Source organism: Nanorana parkeri, unplaced genomic scaffold (assembly GCF_000935625.1).
Source record: "Nanorana parkeri isolate BGI_ZX_2015 unplaced genomic scaffold, ASM93562v1 scaffold1343, whole genome shotgun sequence".
Classification (NCBI taxonomy): domain Eukaryota; kingdom Metazoa; phylum Chordata; class Amphibia; order Anura; family Dicroglossidae; genus Nanorana; species Nanorana parkeri.
In genome coordinates this window covers 283953-300792 of record NW_017307611.1, presented here as the reverse complement: position 1 = coordinate 300792, position 16840 = coordinate 283953, and the positions used below count along the sequence as shown (strand labels likewise).

Below are 16840 nucleotides of genomic sequence, written 5' to 3'. Positions count from 1 at the left end.
AGCTGATCATGTTGACCACCTTGCAGCTCTAAATTTAGCTCATTTAGCATGTTTGTCAGGTCAATTAAAAAAGACAAATCAAAAAGACATTTTTCATCCTCCAGTTGTTTGTATTCTACATTTTTTGTAGACAGAAGCATTATTTCAGGCAGCAGCTCACGAAATCTTTGCAAAAATGTTTCCCTACTCAGCCATCTGACATCTGTATGCAGCAAGAGATCTGTATGATTGCATTCAGCTTCCTCCAAATAGGCATGAAACAGATGACTCTGAAGGGACTGTTCACCAATTGAGCAGACAGTTTTCATGGTCAGATCAATGACAACTTTCATGTTCAGCATTTTTGCACATAGTACTTGTTGGTGTATAATCCAATTATAATTACGGAAGTCTGGAAAGGTGTCTTCTTCCTTGCATTTGGCAATTAATCCAGTTGAACGTCCGATCATCACAGGTGCATCAATTTAGACACTGATAACTGTGTTTTTTCAACAAAGTCTTTAAATTACAGAAAAATGTCCTTCACCTCAAGTATTTTCTTTCATAGACAAAAGTGTTAGCAGTTCCTCTATTGCTGGCATGTCTTTAAATACCATCCTAATAAAAATGCACAACTGTGCTGTGTCACTAATGTCCGTGCACTCATCGAACTGCAGTGAGAAACAATCGCAGTCATTTATGTAATTTCTAAGTTGTTGGGTCAAGTCATCAGCCATCACTTCAAAATGACGAGTAACTGTGTTTCTTGATAGCTGAATAGACTTGATAGCAGGCATAATCTCAACTTTGTTTTTGAAATCCCGGAACAATGAGTCTGCTGCCTCAACAATGAGACAAACAAAAAGATACCTTGTCACACTCCTTACCGGAAAAACCCAAAGTTGAATGAGGGGATGCTTGTAGTGACCTGCGGATGGCGCCGCCTCACAGCATAAAGATGAATAAATGTCACCAGCACACAACCAGTATTGCAGCCTGTGACGGACTGAACCGTCACTGGGGCTGCTGGAGGAGCCTGGGGGTTAGCCTCCTTCCTACTGACTATGGACCTAGAACTATGGAGACCCCCCTCAGACCTCTTGGGGTTACACGGAACCATTCTCGTAGGTTCATGTGTGGAGTGACAATACTGCATGTTTCCCCTGACATTACATCTAAGTGACCCTGTATTCATTATAGGCAGCAGGCTGTCTGGAGGGGCCATTGTTGTGATGATCTGATTAAGGACATTCATTAAGTTCAAAGAGTGTCTATGCTTAAGGACTTCCAATGCGGCACCTAGCTGTCTGGGGGAGGGGGACACACTGAACTCTAATCTGATCCTGTAAGGTATAAACTCGGTGTGCTTTCTTCAATAAAGCAGTTCTTGGTTTCCCCTTCAACATTGGTGTCGTCTGATGTTTGAGGGGTTTAGCTTTCTGTCCTAATATATTGGTTCTGTCCAGTAATTAGGTAGGTTTGGGCTGAGGACACTGGAATTCAGGTTCCAGCGGAGAGGAAGCTGATTTCTGACGGAGGTACCCAGTCGGGGTACCAGGCGGTCCGTCACTGAGCCTGATGAAGGGGACCCTGCGTGGCCCCGAAAGCACTCGATTTGGTGACATGAGGTTCCAATAAACAAACTCTTTGGACTGCAATACTGGTTGTGTGCTGGTGACATTTATTCATCTTTATGCTGCCTCAACAAACGCATATTTTATCACTTGCCCATCTTGCAAAGATTTTTTATGTTTGGCAGTGGTGTGACTGACCCGGAAAGATGCCTCCGTGGCTGCCTTTGCTTTTAGGCCTGGTCGTGTAAAAAGTGACTGCTGACCCATTAGTTGGGATTTCAGTTCTTTCACCTTTGTTTTCTAAGCTCACTTCTTGCTGGGAAATCATTATCATAATTTTTGTGAAGTGTCCTAAAATGTCCCTCCACATTTTCTTTTTTTGGAATAGCTATACTTGTTTGGCAGATCAAATACATTTAGAAGAGGACATAGTGACAAAAAATCTTCTTCCCACTCCACATGGAAATGGTAAATTTTTGCTTTTTTCTGCACTCATTTTATTAAAACTAAGGCCTTTGAGATTGTTGACGGCTACAAGTGGACCTAAATGCAAAGTAAAGTTCACAATCAGATGTTGACTAAACTGTACTGAGTGTGCACTTATATTTTTTCCATAAATAAAATAGTAAACTAGAGAGGGGAGCAGTCATCACCAAAGGACCGAGGATTGGGTGAGTGTATATTTATAACCTGAATAACACACTCCTACTCCCCCCAACTCTCTGTCCTCACACTCTCTCACAATTGCCGGCTTGCAATTGTAACCTACATCAGGCCGTGCATGACCAACAAAGTACAGTACCTTGATCAGTACCAACGTGATCCACTTCAGTAGGCAGAAAACACTTCACTACAGTGTGTGGGTGATGTACATCTTAAAGTATTGGTAGATTACAATCTCAAGTTGTAAAACTTGCGATTGTGAACTACCAATACATCAGGCTGTACATCACCCACACAGCACAGTACTTTGACTTTTAGGCACATCAAAAATGTAGATGACTCACCTCAGGATCTCAACTCTTCAGAATATATCTGCCCGTATATTGGATAAAAACTGTCATTCATATCATAAATGTCAAGCAGCCCAAGTGCGAACTTCCCAGGGCTTACAGATGGATTGGCCTTTGCCTAAATAGCTGATGTGTACAGTACTCTGAAAAATAAAATACTATGTACTATGAGCACAATATGGATGTCTGCAAGAGCACAATACGGATGTCCACAAGAGCACAATAGAGATGCCCGCAAGAGCACAATAGAGATGTCCGCAAGAGCAAAATACAGATGTACCCCCAGCACAATACAGATGTCTGCCAGAGCACAATGCAGATGTCCGCCAGATCACAATACAGATGTCCGCCAGATCACAATACAGATGTCCGCCAGAGCACAATACAGTTGTACCCCAGAGCACAATACAGATGTACCCCAGAGCACAATACCGATGTACCCCAGAACACAATACAGATGTCCCCCAGAACACAATACAGATGTCCCCCAGAGCACAATACAGATGTCCCCCAGAGCACAATACAGATGTCCCCCAGTGCCCCCCTGAACCCCCCTCCCCCCCCAGCCTGCAGTGTGTTCACCTGCACAAAAATCCCTGCGTTCTGGTCCAGTGCGATCAGAAAAAAATGCTGCATGCCCTATTTTTACGCACAAGACCGGAATGCAGGCATTGTGGTTTCCGCATTCTGATGACTTCAATTCACGGCCCCTCCCAGCCCAGAACACATGGGGGAGTTTACCATGCGATACAGTGCGTTCCAGCTAACCGTGCTGGGACGCACTGTACTGTAACTTGTGTGAACAAACCCTAAACACCGTCCTAAAACATTGCATTCTTTGATTTAGGCATTATCTGTGTTCAGGTGCGGGAGGGGGCGTGGTGGTGCATTGAAGTCAATGTCACCATAGCCATGCCCCCCGTCCGTATTGCAATCGCCCTCACCTGAACTCGTGGCACATTAGCGCCTGTGTTCTGGTTCAGTGCAATCTGTAAAATTAGTGCTTGCAGCATTTTTGCAGATTGCACTGGACCGGAACACAGGCACTAATGTGCCACGCGGTTGGGTGCGGGCGATCGCCCACCGAACGCAGGGAACCGGCCGGAGTGCGATACAGTGCGTTCACTGACCACTCTGTAATGCACTGTTTGTGGTGTGAACCGGCTCTTAGGCCTTGTACGCACCATCCTCAGTGCGTTCCGGCACTATTGTGTCCGGAACGCACTGGAGTGCATTGCGGCTGTGTCAGTTTGTTGTGAGGGGTGTGCGGTGGTGTGTTGAAGTGAATGGCACCGCAGCCCTTCGGCCACAATGTGATCGGCCGCACAGGAACGCAAGGCACATCAATGCCTGCGGTCCAGTTCAGTGAGAAAAAAATGCTGCAAGCACTATTGTTTCTGACCGGACCGCAGGCATTGATGTGCTGTCAGAATGTGTATACTGCTAAAAACAGGTTTTATATTTATGCAAACAAGCAAGGATCTATAATGAAGGAGATTCCCAACTTATTTCCACAAATCAAAATAATTTGAGTTTGTTTATTTGCGCTAACCTGAAGACAAAATAAATACAATAGTGTGCAAAATATATATATTTATTAACTAAAAATCAGTGCAGAATGATAATAAAAATATAATTGGTGACCATCAAAGAATATGGATCAGCAAATTTAAATAATATTGATAACACAGGTAATGTGAAAATGCAATCACAGGATATTATTCCAAAATATTAATGTAACAAAACTGAGTAACTTCTTGAATACAATTAGTAGCTTCTCAGTAGCTCAACAGATATTCTCAAGCTCCAATTCTACTACGCATGAACACACTTGTACCATACACAGAACTGGCTAAAAGCCAAGACTATATTTAAGGTAAAGACAAATGTCCACTAAATTATTTTTTAAGTATACATCATAACTAAACCATTGACTAGAAACTGAAATCAGCTTCCAGGAGATTATACAGATTTGTTTATTTCTCCCCAAGATTGAAAGATATAATTTATACTGCAGTTTAAAATGATCTCAATTCAATCTAGATGCTATGAGGACTAAATGGTCTAGTCAGATATACATATGGCTAGTCAATTGCCTACAGAAAAATAGAAATTAATACTTTACCAAAAATTGCCATATCTTTTGCCTGAGAGATGTCAGCTTTGTCTCAGTTCAGAAACAAGAAATTTTCTGGTCCTTGGTCAGCCGTCATCCTTCCGACCTCTACCAACACAGACTATGTACCTCCTCCTCCTTTCTGCTTTTCCTTCCTTCTTTTCTTTTCTTTCCGTTCTAAAATTTTATCCCCAAGGAATGTGGGTGTGAATTTGTCTTCCATGTAATTAATGACGTCAGATAGGGCATCATCTTACTATGTACCTATCCCTTCAATTACCTAAAGGGGGCACTATTGGACTGTATGAGTTTAGATTTTTAATTAAAATTCTACTATTTTCATAAAAGATAGCCTCTGACCTAAGCCATAAATATAATAGGGTGGTCTATTCTATGGCAACATCTGTCCTCCTTACCGTCTCTTCATGGATATACAGCTTTAAGAAAGTCTAAACCACGGCAATTAAACTTTTTCCTCCAAATACCTTGAGAGTGAAGTAATTGGTACCAAGACACAGTGGTTCTCCACATATAGTTTCACTGATAAAAATTCTGTATATCCACTTAATTCTATGTACTTAAAATAGAAACCCACCATATTAATAATACATACTAATATATTTCAGTGAGTACACTCAAACAATATACAATGAATATAGGTTGGCTATTATAAAAGTACATATATATAAAAAACATTTTTACTTGAAATTATTCAATTAAGTAGGCATATAGATGCTTCATTTAATATAATAAGACAATAGAAATTATTGCTAATATAATCACTTGCAATTAATTAGTATTTATTTATAAGGCAACTTTTAAATGAGTTCCTTTTTCTAGTAATGAGAGGGGGAAAAAATTAAACATTCCAGTCTCTTGTTCATTGTCTTAAGTTAAGACGTGAAGGTCATCAATCTCATTGTAACACAGTCTGGCACCATGACCAGTCCTTATCTTGTGTTTGTTGTCTAGGACCCCACAATTTATGACCTGTGAAGTTATTTGGTAAGACTCTTAAAATTTTCTGTGAGACCTGGAAGAATGAACTTGTATTCACCTCATGACAGACAGACAAAGATGGTCCCCATAATGCCCATATAAAAATATGTAAAATAATATGTATAGGCCTTTAATTTGATTCCTTTTAGCCCCAATACTTCTGACAGTGCCTTGCGTTCCCGTACGGCCGATCGCATTGCGGCCAGAAGGCGTGGCGATGTGTTGAAGTGAATGGCACCACAGCCATGCCCTCTCGCCGCAATGCGATCGACCTCCCGCCCCACAACAAACTGAGCCGGCTGCAATGTGATTCAGTACATTCTGGCCACAATAGGGCCGGAACGCACTGAGTGTGGTGTGAACGAGGCATTAGAAATCTTAACTGCACAGCCCCTTAACTATACTATCAGCTCCCACTTAACCTGTTAGTTGCCAATAGAACCTACCTGCTTCTGGCTCTTCAGGTGTGGTCCCAACGTGACTGATGGTGCAGACTGGGAGATGTGTCCAAAGCTGCGGGTGGGGAGGGGCCAGTCAAATGTGCTGAAGAGAGGGAGGAGCGGCCACTGTCACTAATGCGGGAGGCAATGGACAGTGAAGAAGACGGAGGGGCGGGCCAAGTGTGCGGAGCGAGTGTCTCATGGAAGAGGCGGCCACCTACGTTACGTGCATATTTTTATGGCCGCACCATGACAGGGCTTATATAGTGGCTGTCCCTGTAGCTCTTTTTCTTGCAAATGTCACCTGAAGTTAGCTGCTGTAACCCAGTATTAAGACTAAAGATCCTGTGTACTGTACTGTACCTTTCCTGCTGCCAAATACTGTTCAATGCATGAAAAATCACCCTCCAAAGGCCACTGGGAAAATGACTAAATGAGCTGTTAGAGACAATAGACCAGTGTTAAAAGAGAAGTCTAAACCAAATGTTTAAAAAGAGCTACCAAAAAAAATCTGCTGGGACATATCAGCTTACCATTGTTTTTACAGCTATCAGGTAGTTTGTGGAAGTTGTCTAATGCTGTCCTGTAACAAGCAGAATTATAATATCTTGGAGCAAACAGAAAGGTTAGCAGAACTAACCACACTTTCCCCTTCTGTCATCTCATCTTTAATCTCTGCTTACCTGCCCCCATTTTTGCAATATATTAGGCTGCTTGTTATAGGACAACATTAGAAAACATGTGTAAACTAACTGATGCCATTAACAAAAGGTCAGCTGATATGAAACTAGAAATCCCAGCAACATTATTTGGTAGGTCTTTTAAACCATGTGGTTAGTCTCTTATCTATTTTAGCATGTTATTGGTCTCTTGTCATCTTTCATTACTTTATAGTAGTCTCTTGTAACACATTATTGGCCTTTCGTTGTCTCTTCAAACATATCGGTGACTAATAAAAAATCTCTTACATCCCATCAGTGATCTTTTGTAATGGTCATGCTTAAATGCATCTACCAGAATCACACTATTTCACCAGGTCTGTTATAATTTAGGGTCATCAGTTTTAGTAAATGGTATTTTTTCTTTTGTTTATAGAAGGACACAACAGAGATCTTGATCTATATACCAGTGGGTTATACCGCCACTTGCAGGAGTAGGAAGCTAGGCACAAAAAAAAACTCAGCTCCGGGGGCAGCTCCTGCTAGTGACCGCACCCCCATCCAAGGCAGCTCAGATTTTGCCTAGCATCAAGGAGTAAGGACCTATTTCTCTACTTGGGGATATTTGTTTCTATTTTTTATTCCTAGTAGGGTATTTTTTTTTAATCTTCACTTTTCATTGACCTTCAATCAATAGTGCTTTGGCGTACTTCACCTGACAGGTAAGTGCTCTGCGTAGTTCGCCTGACAGGTAACTATACTTCCCTTTTATTTCTATACTTAATGGCATCTTTCTACACTTAATGGTGGCAGAGAAGTAACAGCTGCCACCATCCCCTCTCTCTGACAGTTTTCAGTCAGCCTCATCTCCCTCCTCCTTCCCCTTCTCCCTCACACCTGGCCTTCTGGTGTGATGCTTCTCACGTAGCAGCAGTGTTATTACCTTTATTTACTTTTTACACAAAGCAACCACAGTGTTTAAAAGCAGCCACTGTGTATGGGAGAGGCAGGACTTTTTCTATGACACAGCAACACTGATTCCCACTGACATCAACAGTCACTCTATATGCTGTGTGTGGGTCCCTACCTCTAAAGGTGGCAGGTGACCTCGCCAGGCAGCTTTTCTGTCAGCACAGTGGACATAGCAGCTGCACTTTGAAACTCGTTTCTCGGGGGGTGGTAAGCCTCCCCGGACCCCCATTCATCCCTGGTAGCTTGGTGGTTTCAGGGTTTAGGAGCTAGGTCATGGCGGACACTGTTAGGTGGAGTCGTGCTGGTGCAGTTGGCACTGAGGTGGGCTGTGCAACATGTGGGAGAGAGTATCCCACCCCTAGATCAGGCTCAATTTTTCCCTCCTGTAAATCCTTGCAAACCCCTGCTTCACTCTCAGGTTTTTCTTTGGGGGATCTGGGACCCCGAGTTCATCTATTCCTATGGAAACTCTTCTGTTTTGGAAGTTTTTGTTTCACATATGGAGCAAATTTTTACTAACAAGCAGAGTAGAAAGTGCTCTCCACTGTCGCCTAAAGATACTATTAATCTGCTTAAACATTTTAGAAGTAATCCAAATTGGAGAATTGTTCAGTATATACAATAATTGGTGCATCCATATCAATTTGATAAGGTTAACCCTGCCCACTATAGAGAGAGGCAGTTTGAGCCAGGCTGCACATTGAGCTGTGGACTTGTATAACAAAGGGTCCTTTTGTTATAAAAGTTCAGAACTAAAGATTAAGAGTGCAATAGGAAGTAAGGTTAGGGGAAATATGAACCCCTAAATAGGTGATTTGTGAGCATATCTGTAGGTGAGACAGGGTTGAGGCTAATGGAGAAGGTAAAGGGTTAATAGTAGAGGTGCACCAAAATAGAAATTTTAAAACCGAAACGAAACCGAAATAAAAATATTGTCAGGCTGAAACCGAAAGTTTTATTTGAATTTTTTCAAATATATTTTTTTTTTATAAACTTTTTCATTTTTTATTAAATATTTTTATTTTACTTTTAGGGGCGTTGGGGAAATATTAGGGGTCTAAACAGACCCCTGATATTTCCCTTTTAAAAGAGAAAGAGATTGAGGACACAGAGTCTCTTTTTCTGTACCCCCTGTTATCAATGAAGAGGAATGAGCGTTCCTGTTCATTGATAACATGAGGACATGGTATGTTTACTATAACTACAACTATGAATGAACAGGAGGTGATGTAGATCACTCCCATTCATTCATAATTGAGGATAAAGTAAACATACCATGTCCTCAATTATCTACAAACACTCAGTGGTTGCTGAGTGTTTGCTCTCCTCTCTGACACGCTGTCACAGGAGGCTGAGCGAGCGGAGCAGGGAGGAGAGCTGAGCCTCCTGTGACAGCGCGGCCTGTCTCCGCCCACACACCACTCTGCCGGACTGTGATAGGCGGCTGAGCGGTGTGGGAGGAGAGACACCGGCCGCTCACAGCGCTCTCCTCCCGCAGCGCTCAGCCGGCTGTCACTTTCTCTCCTCCCCGCTGGGACACAGAACATCGCCCAGCGGGGAGGAAAGAAAGCAGGGATGTGCCGATGTATCTGCAGGAAAATGGCACTTTCGGCATTAAGGCAAAAGTGCAAATTTCGGCCGATATGTTTCGGCGGCTGCTATATCGGTGCATCCCTAGTTAATAGGAAGGAGATTAGATTTTTCCCAGTGTACATACAGGCCGGAGTATTTAGCAAATTCAGATAGGTGGGCCATTACACTAAGTAGTGAGCATTGGGTATCCGCCAGGAAAAGAAGAGTATAATCTGCATTTAAAGGAGAACTATGGGGTTAAGGCTTTTCCCCATAGTTCTCCTTAGGGTAACGGGAGGACACAAACTAGCGTCCTCCCGTCACCCTAGGCTCAGTCTACCGCGAGCTGTAGCTCACGGTATACTGAGACTCCACAGTATACCGCAAGCTACTGCTCGCGTTATACTGAGACGCCGCAGCTGAAGCGGATCCCGACAATTGTGCCGGGATCCGCCCAGCTGCGTGACTGACAGCTGGCTCTGCCTATCTAGAGGCAGATCCACCTGTACCCGCCCCCTCCACGTCCGTTCCGCCAGTCAGCGCTGGCGGATTGGAGTGGGGAGGGGGGAATCCAGCCCCTCCCCTGTCACGGCAGAGAGCCGTGACAGGATCGAGAGGTGAGCGAACGCCGGTATGTGTTCGCTCGCCTCCCGATCTACTGAGCCTACCTGTGACAGTCTCATTGTCACAGGTCGGCTAGAACTATGAGGTGAGTGAAAAGCACTCACCTCATAGTTCTCCTTTAACGTGAGTTGGTCTTCCTCAAGACCACTTTTAAAACCCACTATATCTGATGATTGCCTAATTATTGCATCAAGAGTGCAAATAGTAGAGGGGATAAAGGGCAACCCTGTCTGATACCTTTTTGCAAATGAAAAATAGAGGAGAGGGAGTTGTTAATTTTTGCAGGGGGCATTTTTGAGGGGGCATGGTATAAAAGACAAATCCAGTTGCAAAATTGAGGTCCAAAATGGAAACTAGACACAGTATCCCACAGATAATGCCAGTCAACACTGTCAAATGCTTTTGCTATGTCTAATGCTAGAAGTGCTCTGTTGCCAGCGTTATCAGCAGGTATTTGAATAAACCCTACATATATTTATGGCAGTGGATTTATTCGGTAGAAAGCCTGACTGATCTGAATGTATGATGGATGAGATTTTGGAGGACAATCTATTGGCCAACACTTTAGTAATATTATTGTTTAAAAGAGAGATTGGTCTGTAGGATTCTGGCCTGAGAAGAAGAGCTTTGTTTTTTGGGGGCAATACATTAATAGTAGCATAATGCATAGTATCAGAAAGGCTACCAGCAGACAATGCATCTTTAAATAGTTTATAGTTTTTATATACCTCTATAGGAAGGCCATCTAGGCCAGGGGCTTTTCCATTTGGAATACTAGTGATTGCTCATTCCAATTCCTCTTGAGTAACTGGGGCTTCTAGATCAGAGGGAGGCAAAGTAGGATAAAACAATACATGCCAGATAGAGATTTGTAAAATTGGGAAAACATCTCCTAGGATTTGATGTTTATCAGAGCAGAGAGAACCAAAAGAATCTCTAATTGATCCAATAAAAGGGGTAGGCTGTTGAGAATGAGCTATCTGAACCATGAGCTTGCCATGAGCCCAAATAAAGTGAAAAATGTGTTTTCTGATTTAAAAGTGACTCCAAGTCTTTCATTGGTCCAGTTTTTATGTGTGGTATCAGAGGGACTGAGAATGTAAACTATCTGTAACAGCCTGGCGGGCCATGCGTTCAAACTGTCTGATTGTATTTTTAATGTTAGTAATATGCTTGATGAAAATTAGAGGTGCACCGAAATGAAAATGTCAAAACCGAAACGAAATGAAAAAAAAATGTCGGACCTGAAACTGAAAATTCATTTTTTTCTAACTTTTTAAAAATATTGTATTTGTATTTATTTTTTATAAACTTTTACATTTTTTATATTTTTACATATTTTTATTTTTTGCTTTACTTTTAGAGGCTTCAGGGAAATATCAGGGGTCTGTTTAGACCCCTGATATTTCCCTTTTAAAATAGAAAAAGAGATTGAGAACACAGAGCCCTCAATCTCTTTTTCTGCATCCCCAGTTGTAAATGAACAGGAATCCTCTATACTGAGTGTTCCTTTACATTCAATACTTGAGGACAGAGTATGTTTACTATATTCACAATCATGAATGAACAGAAAGTGATATAGATCGCTTCCCATTCATTCATAATTGAGGATATAGTAAACCTACTATGTCTTCAATTATTTACAAACACTGATCGCTGAGTGTTTGTACCCGCTCTCCATCCTGACACACTGTCACAGGAGGCTGAGAGCTCGATCTGACAGCTGACTCCTCCCCTGCACTGCCAGACAGCCTCCTGTGTCCGCACTGGCTATCTCCACCCACACAGCTGCTCTCCTGATCTGTAACAGGAGGCTGAGTGGTGCGGGGAGGAGAGATACCAGCTGCTCACAGCAATCTCCTCTTGCAGCGCTCGGCCGCCTGTGACAGTTTCTTTTCTCCCCGCTGGGACACAGAGCAGCGCCCAGCGGGGAGGAGATAAATCACTGATGCACCGCTATTTCGGCAGAAAAATTGCACTTTTGGCAATTTGCCAATAGTGCAATTTTTGACCAATATATCGGTGCATCCCTAATTAAAAAAATAAGGTAGGCTTTTAGGGAGTCCCATACTACTGACATAGGAGCACAGGAAGTTTTAATAGATATATAAAAAAATAAATATCATCATCCAATGATGCACATACTTTAACAAAATCCAAAAGGATTTAGGCGTCAGGTGGCGGAGGATTGTTGGCGACCCACTTTTTCTAGCTCTGATAGTGCAAAGTATTACACAATTATATGATTACTTAAAATGTAAATTGATGTTCCAGTTTGTAAATTATCATAGCACATATTTGAAAGTCTTATTGATGGCAGAAATCTGTTTTGATAAATACAAAAATCTGGTTATTAGCAGCTTGTGTGGTGCTAACAGGTTGTTTCAATGTGCTTTCCACCCCAGGTGACAAATATGGCAATGTAGTGCATCTGTATGAACGTGATTGCTCCATCCAGAGACGGCATCAGAAGGTGGTAGAGATAGCACCAGCTGCTCAGCTTGACCCTCAGTTACGGGATAAACTTACTCATGATTCTGTTAAATTAGCTAAGCAGGTAAGAGAAATGCATTTAAGATGCCTAACGCAAATTTTTTTGTTTTAAATATGGTTTGTAGAAATCTCTTCGGAACTGTAAATGTTAATCTGTTGTCAGCTTTATAATATGAAAATTTGGTTAAACATCATATGTTAATAATACTGCTTGAAAACTGTATTTGCATATACTTAGACATTTTATATATAAAGAGAGAGAAGTGATACATGCACATTAAGATAGTCGAATAGTCAAGCTAGCTCGGTGAAGCTAGAAAAAACTCAAAATCTTTAATTTTAGTGTAACTACATTTTTTGTGAACATAATTAGTAAAATTGACATAATACTAAATGACCAAATATTTACGCTTTTAACACTTTTTTGCGGTCATAAGTCAAATGTATTGCCTAAGCTGGAGCAGCCTTACTCACAGTCTTGCACAGTTTGTACAGGCTCCTTTCCTTTCCTGTCCTGAATTTGCTTGCTCGATTTCATTGCACACTGTGACCTCAATCATTTCCTGGCTGGAGGATATCTAGCCTTTCTTCTGCAGCCTGACTGTCGCTGGTCCACTCCTAATTGGATTTAATTTTTTTCAGTCACAGATGCTCAGCATTACATGTGGATGTTACGTAGGGCAGTCTGCATGTAAATGCAGCCTGTGTAGAAATGCCTACTCGTTAACACTGTATCCACCCATGTGTTTTCATATTTGTTTAAGTCCTACCAAGAACCAGTCCTCAGGTTGCATAAGGGGTGAGGACACTTGGAAGGATCATAGAGGCAGGGTGATTTCATGTTTTCAGGAAGCTTTGTACAGGCCCTTCTGTGATGGAGTGGCCAGTCCAGCCCCACAGTATTGTCACTAACAAATGATGAGATACAGTTCCGACCCTACCATGCCATCACTAAGAGGTCTCCCAGCTCGTGGATAAACAATCTAAGACCAGCAGACTAAGGGCAATTGTCACTGGGGTTGGTTAACTCCGCAGTAACCCTTTACACAGAATAATAGCTGCAACCACATGTTTTTTTTAACAAATAATTTATTGAGTTTTTATCATAGCAACAAAGACAAAAACAATACAACAGTACAGGAAGGGCAATGCCCAAATTCATAGGTGTATACAATCAAGATGGGTAAGGCAGGGCACAAATTGGACAACAATACAACAGTTATCATGTACAGCAGATGAAGTACAGAGTTGGTATGAGCAGTGCATGGAAATATTACAACATCGATCAGTTGCAATGCCCAGAAACTGAAAAGAAAAACAAAAAGTCTTACACAGGGAGAGGCGTCTAAAAGTCTCAGTGATACAGAGAGGATGAACAATGTTTTTGTGTTTTATTTTTTTTTTAATTTAATAAGTAAAAATTAGAGCTTGTGGAGAGCGTCTCTACTAATGAGGGAATGCTGGTCTGGTAATCATCATATGATATGTGTCAAGCAGCAACCACATGTTTTAATGGAACCATGCACTGTTCCCAGCAGTTGCTGTGACAAATCAAACAAAAGCAATACCTGAAGTATCCACTGTCCTTTTAGACAGGAATATAACAGGTTTTACAATATGGTAGTGTTCTTCACAGAGACAATGAAACTTTAAGTTCTTAGTGCATAGAGATAAACTTAATGATTTTAAAAGATTGTTTTAATACAATAAATGGTGCAGAAAAAAACACAGAAAAAAAGATGTTACAAAAAGAGAAACAAATAGTACAATACACAAAAAAGGATAACAATAAAAGTGCTTGGCAAAGTTCTGGGTTCTATGAGTTCTAGTAGAGTCTAGGAAATGAAACAGAAAATTAATCTGAGCTGTATCTCTCAAGCAACCGTTCTGTTCTTGTTGTTGAGAATAGCTTTTTCTTGATGGTACACAGGAGCTTCCCAGCTGCCTTGTGCAGCAGCTTTTTGTGGGCCCTCTAGGTGGGTGTCACTAAGGCAGCCCTCTGTTCAATCAGAAAGGCATGGAGAGCTGTGACAGAAGGCTGAAATGGTTTACAACCTCTCATCTGTCCCTCCTAGAGTGTCATTTTCACAACAGTAGCTTTTAGTATTTTGATATACTTACATTTTACCACCTGATAAACAATAGATTATTGTGTGTTATGAAATTAGCTTTGTATAGAGGTACTTGACATACCTGTGATGTATGCCCACCTTAGCAAAGGGGCAATATGGCTCTCTAGCCCTCTGGACCTTCTAAACCCACCATGTCTGGTCTGATTGTGCTGGGGATCAAGTGTATGTATATATATATATATATATATATTTACAGAGGCTGGATTTTAGCCCTTAACAAAATTAAACACATATGTGTAATGTGAAGCCTGATGTAATCATAACTATAAGATACATTTACACAACTGATGGGGTTCTCTAATTTAGTATTGGTGTGCCAGATCACATTACTAACAGCAAAAAGTTTTCCCAGCACACTCACAAACCAGCATGCAAAAAAAACTTGTCTCATCGATAAGGTTAAAAACGGAGGTTTAGATACATGTCTTCTGCAGAAAATGTGAAAGCCGCACAGCCGCGTCAAGGCACCTCTAAATAGTGCGGTCCTAACTCTAAACTATGAGAGTCTCTATCTTGGAGCACATATGGCAAAAGATCAAATTGGATGCAGGTTTGTCAGGAGGAAGCCCAACCTCCCTTAAAGGCACAGGGACGCACAAGGGATCCCGCAGATCACATTACTGTCGCACCATCTACCAGCCATAACCAGCATAGAGAAGTACAGAGATCCAGTGATGACATCAATGGGGATAAAATAAGGTATGTAATAAAAAAGAAAGGTTTTATTTATAAATTGCATTAACATGTTGATGGGGGGAGAACCAGGGAAGGCAACATAAGGGCAGATAAAACTTCAGCTTTAAAAAAGACCACATCAACAAAGTGGATGCCTTGATTAGAGAAGACGGACACATAAAGTTGTCTCAATTGGCTGCACATTTGGATATCTGCTATGGATCCACATTTGTCATAGTGTCAGGCTCGTCCTCGGCACCCCCGGCCGCTCCGGCCGTGACGTCACGCGGCGCTCCGGCCGTGACGTCACGCGGGGCTCCGCCCCCTGGGCTCGGCGTGGTTCTCATAAACCCAGTGAAGGCAATCACTCGGCGTTCAGTCAATGTGGAACGTCGAGCGAATTGCCTCCACTGTCTCCACTGAACCAGTCCGGCTCCCACACCCTGTCCAGATCGCAGCACTTGCTGGCACTTCTCCTCGTTACAGCTCCTCTCAGCCACGCAGGATAGAGACAGATCCCCCACAGCTTGAACAGCTGAACCGCAAGTATCTGGGCTCTAGCCCTATGTTGAACTACCTGTCAGTTACCTGATACTACTGCTGATAAATACTTGTTGAAGTTATATGCCTGTGAAATTGCTACTGAAGGTTTACATACCAACTGAAGTGTATTGAGAGATACTGCTAACGATTACATACCTACGCTATATGTCTATCTACTTGCACCAGTTCCACGTTACTGTTGTCACTTGGGTGTAAAGAACATCAGCATTAGTCCATATTCCTCAGTATTGCCTGGATGCACTGGGTGTTAGAGGCAGCCTATAGATTTCGGGGTTGTGTGTGCAGTTAAACCAATCTATAGCTCCTCTGGTTGGATCATACTACAGTCCCATCAGACCACCATCACTGCAGTAACTTGCCTTCCACTAAGGCTGGGATACATGATGTGGAACGACTTCCTAGCGCACTGAGTGTGTAGGAAGTCGCCTGACTGACCGAATCCCATTCAGCCTACCAAATTAGTTCCGCAGCTGCCGTCCAGATCCACCATAGCCGCTTGATTGTGATACATAGTGTCGGATGACTTGGGATACAGGAATATCTGTGCTGAATGGTTTCCCAAACAGCTTACTGCTCTGCACACACAACAGAGTGTAGAGGTTGCAACCCAGTTCTTGAGACAATATGAAGAAGATGGGACTATTCTGGAGAGAATTGTTACCAGCGATGAGACATAGGGGCACGACCCAGAGAGCAAAAGGAAGTAGGTGCTCCGTGGTTGCCGGTTCGCCTCAGATGATGAAGTAAAGGAAGTGGTGCACGCCTGGCTTCAGCAGCAGCCAAAAAGCTTCTTCTCTGTAGGAATGCCGAAGCTGGTTGAATAATATAACAAGTGCATCCTCTAGCATGGGGAATATGGGGAAATTAGATATGTCCATGTGCTCACAATTCTGTTAAAGCCATTAAATGTATTTTGCCTTTTACTTTTTGATTCTCCCTTGTACATGCATAAAATCCTACTTCAAAAAATAATAATAACCCCACAAATTCATAGGTGTCCATAGAAATACATCAGTCCATATACAAGA

At 42.1% G+C, this 16840-nt stretch overlaps 1 protein-coding gene across 1 annotated transcript in view; it reads left to right on the top strand.

The window, feature by feature from the left end:
- The window catches only part of LOC108797816 (pyruvate carboxylase, mitochondrial-like), a 433030-nt gene that overhangs the window by 134448 nt on the left and 281742 nt on the right, over positions 1–16840 (top strand). Inside the window, exon 7 of the mRNA XM_018569492.1 lies at positions 12354–12505. Coding sequence (XP_018424994.1) covers positions 12354–12505 — 152 coding nt within the window. The remainder of the gene's footprint in view (positions 1–12353; positions 12506–16840) is intronic.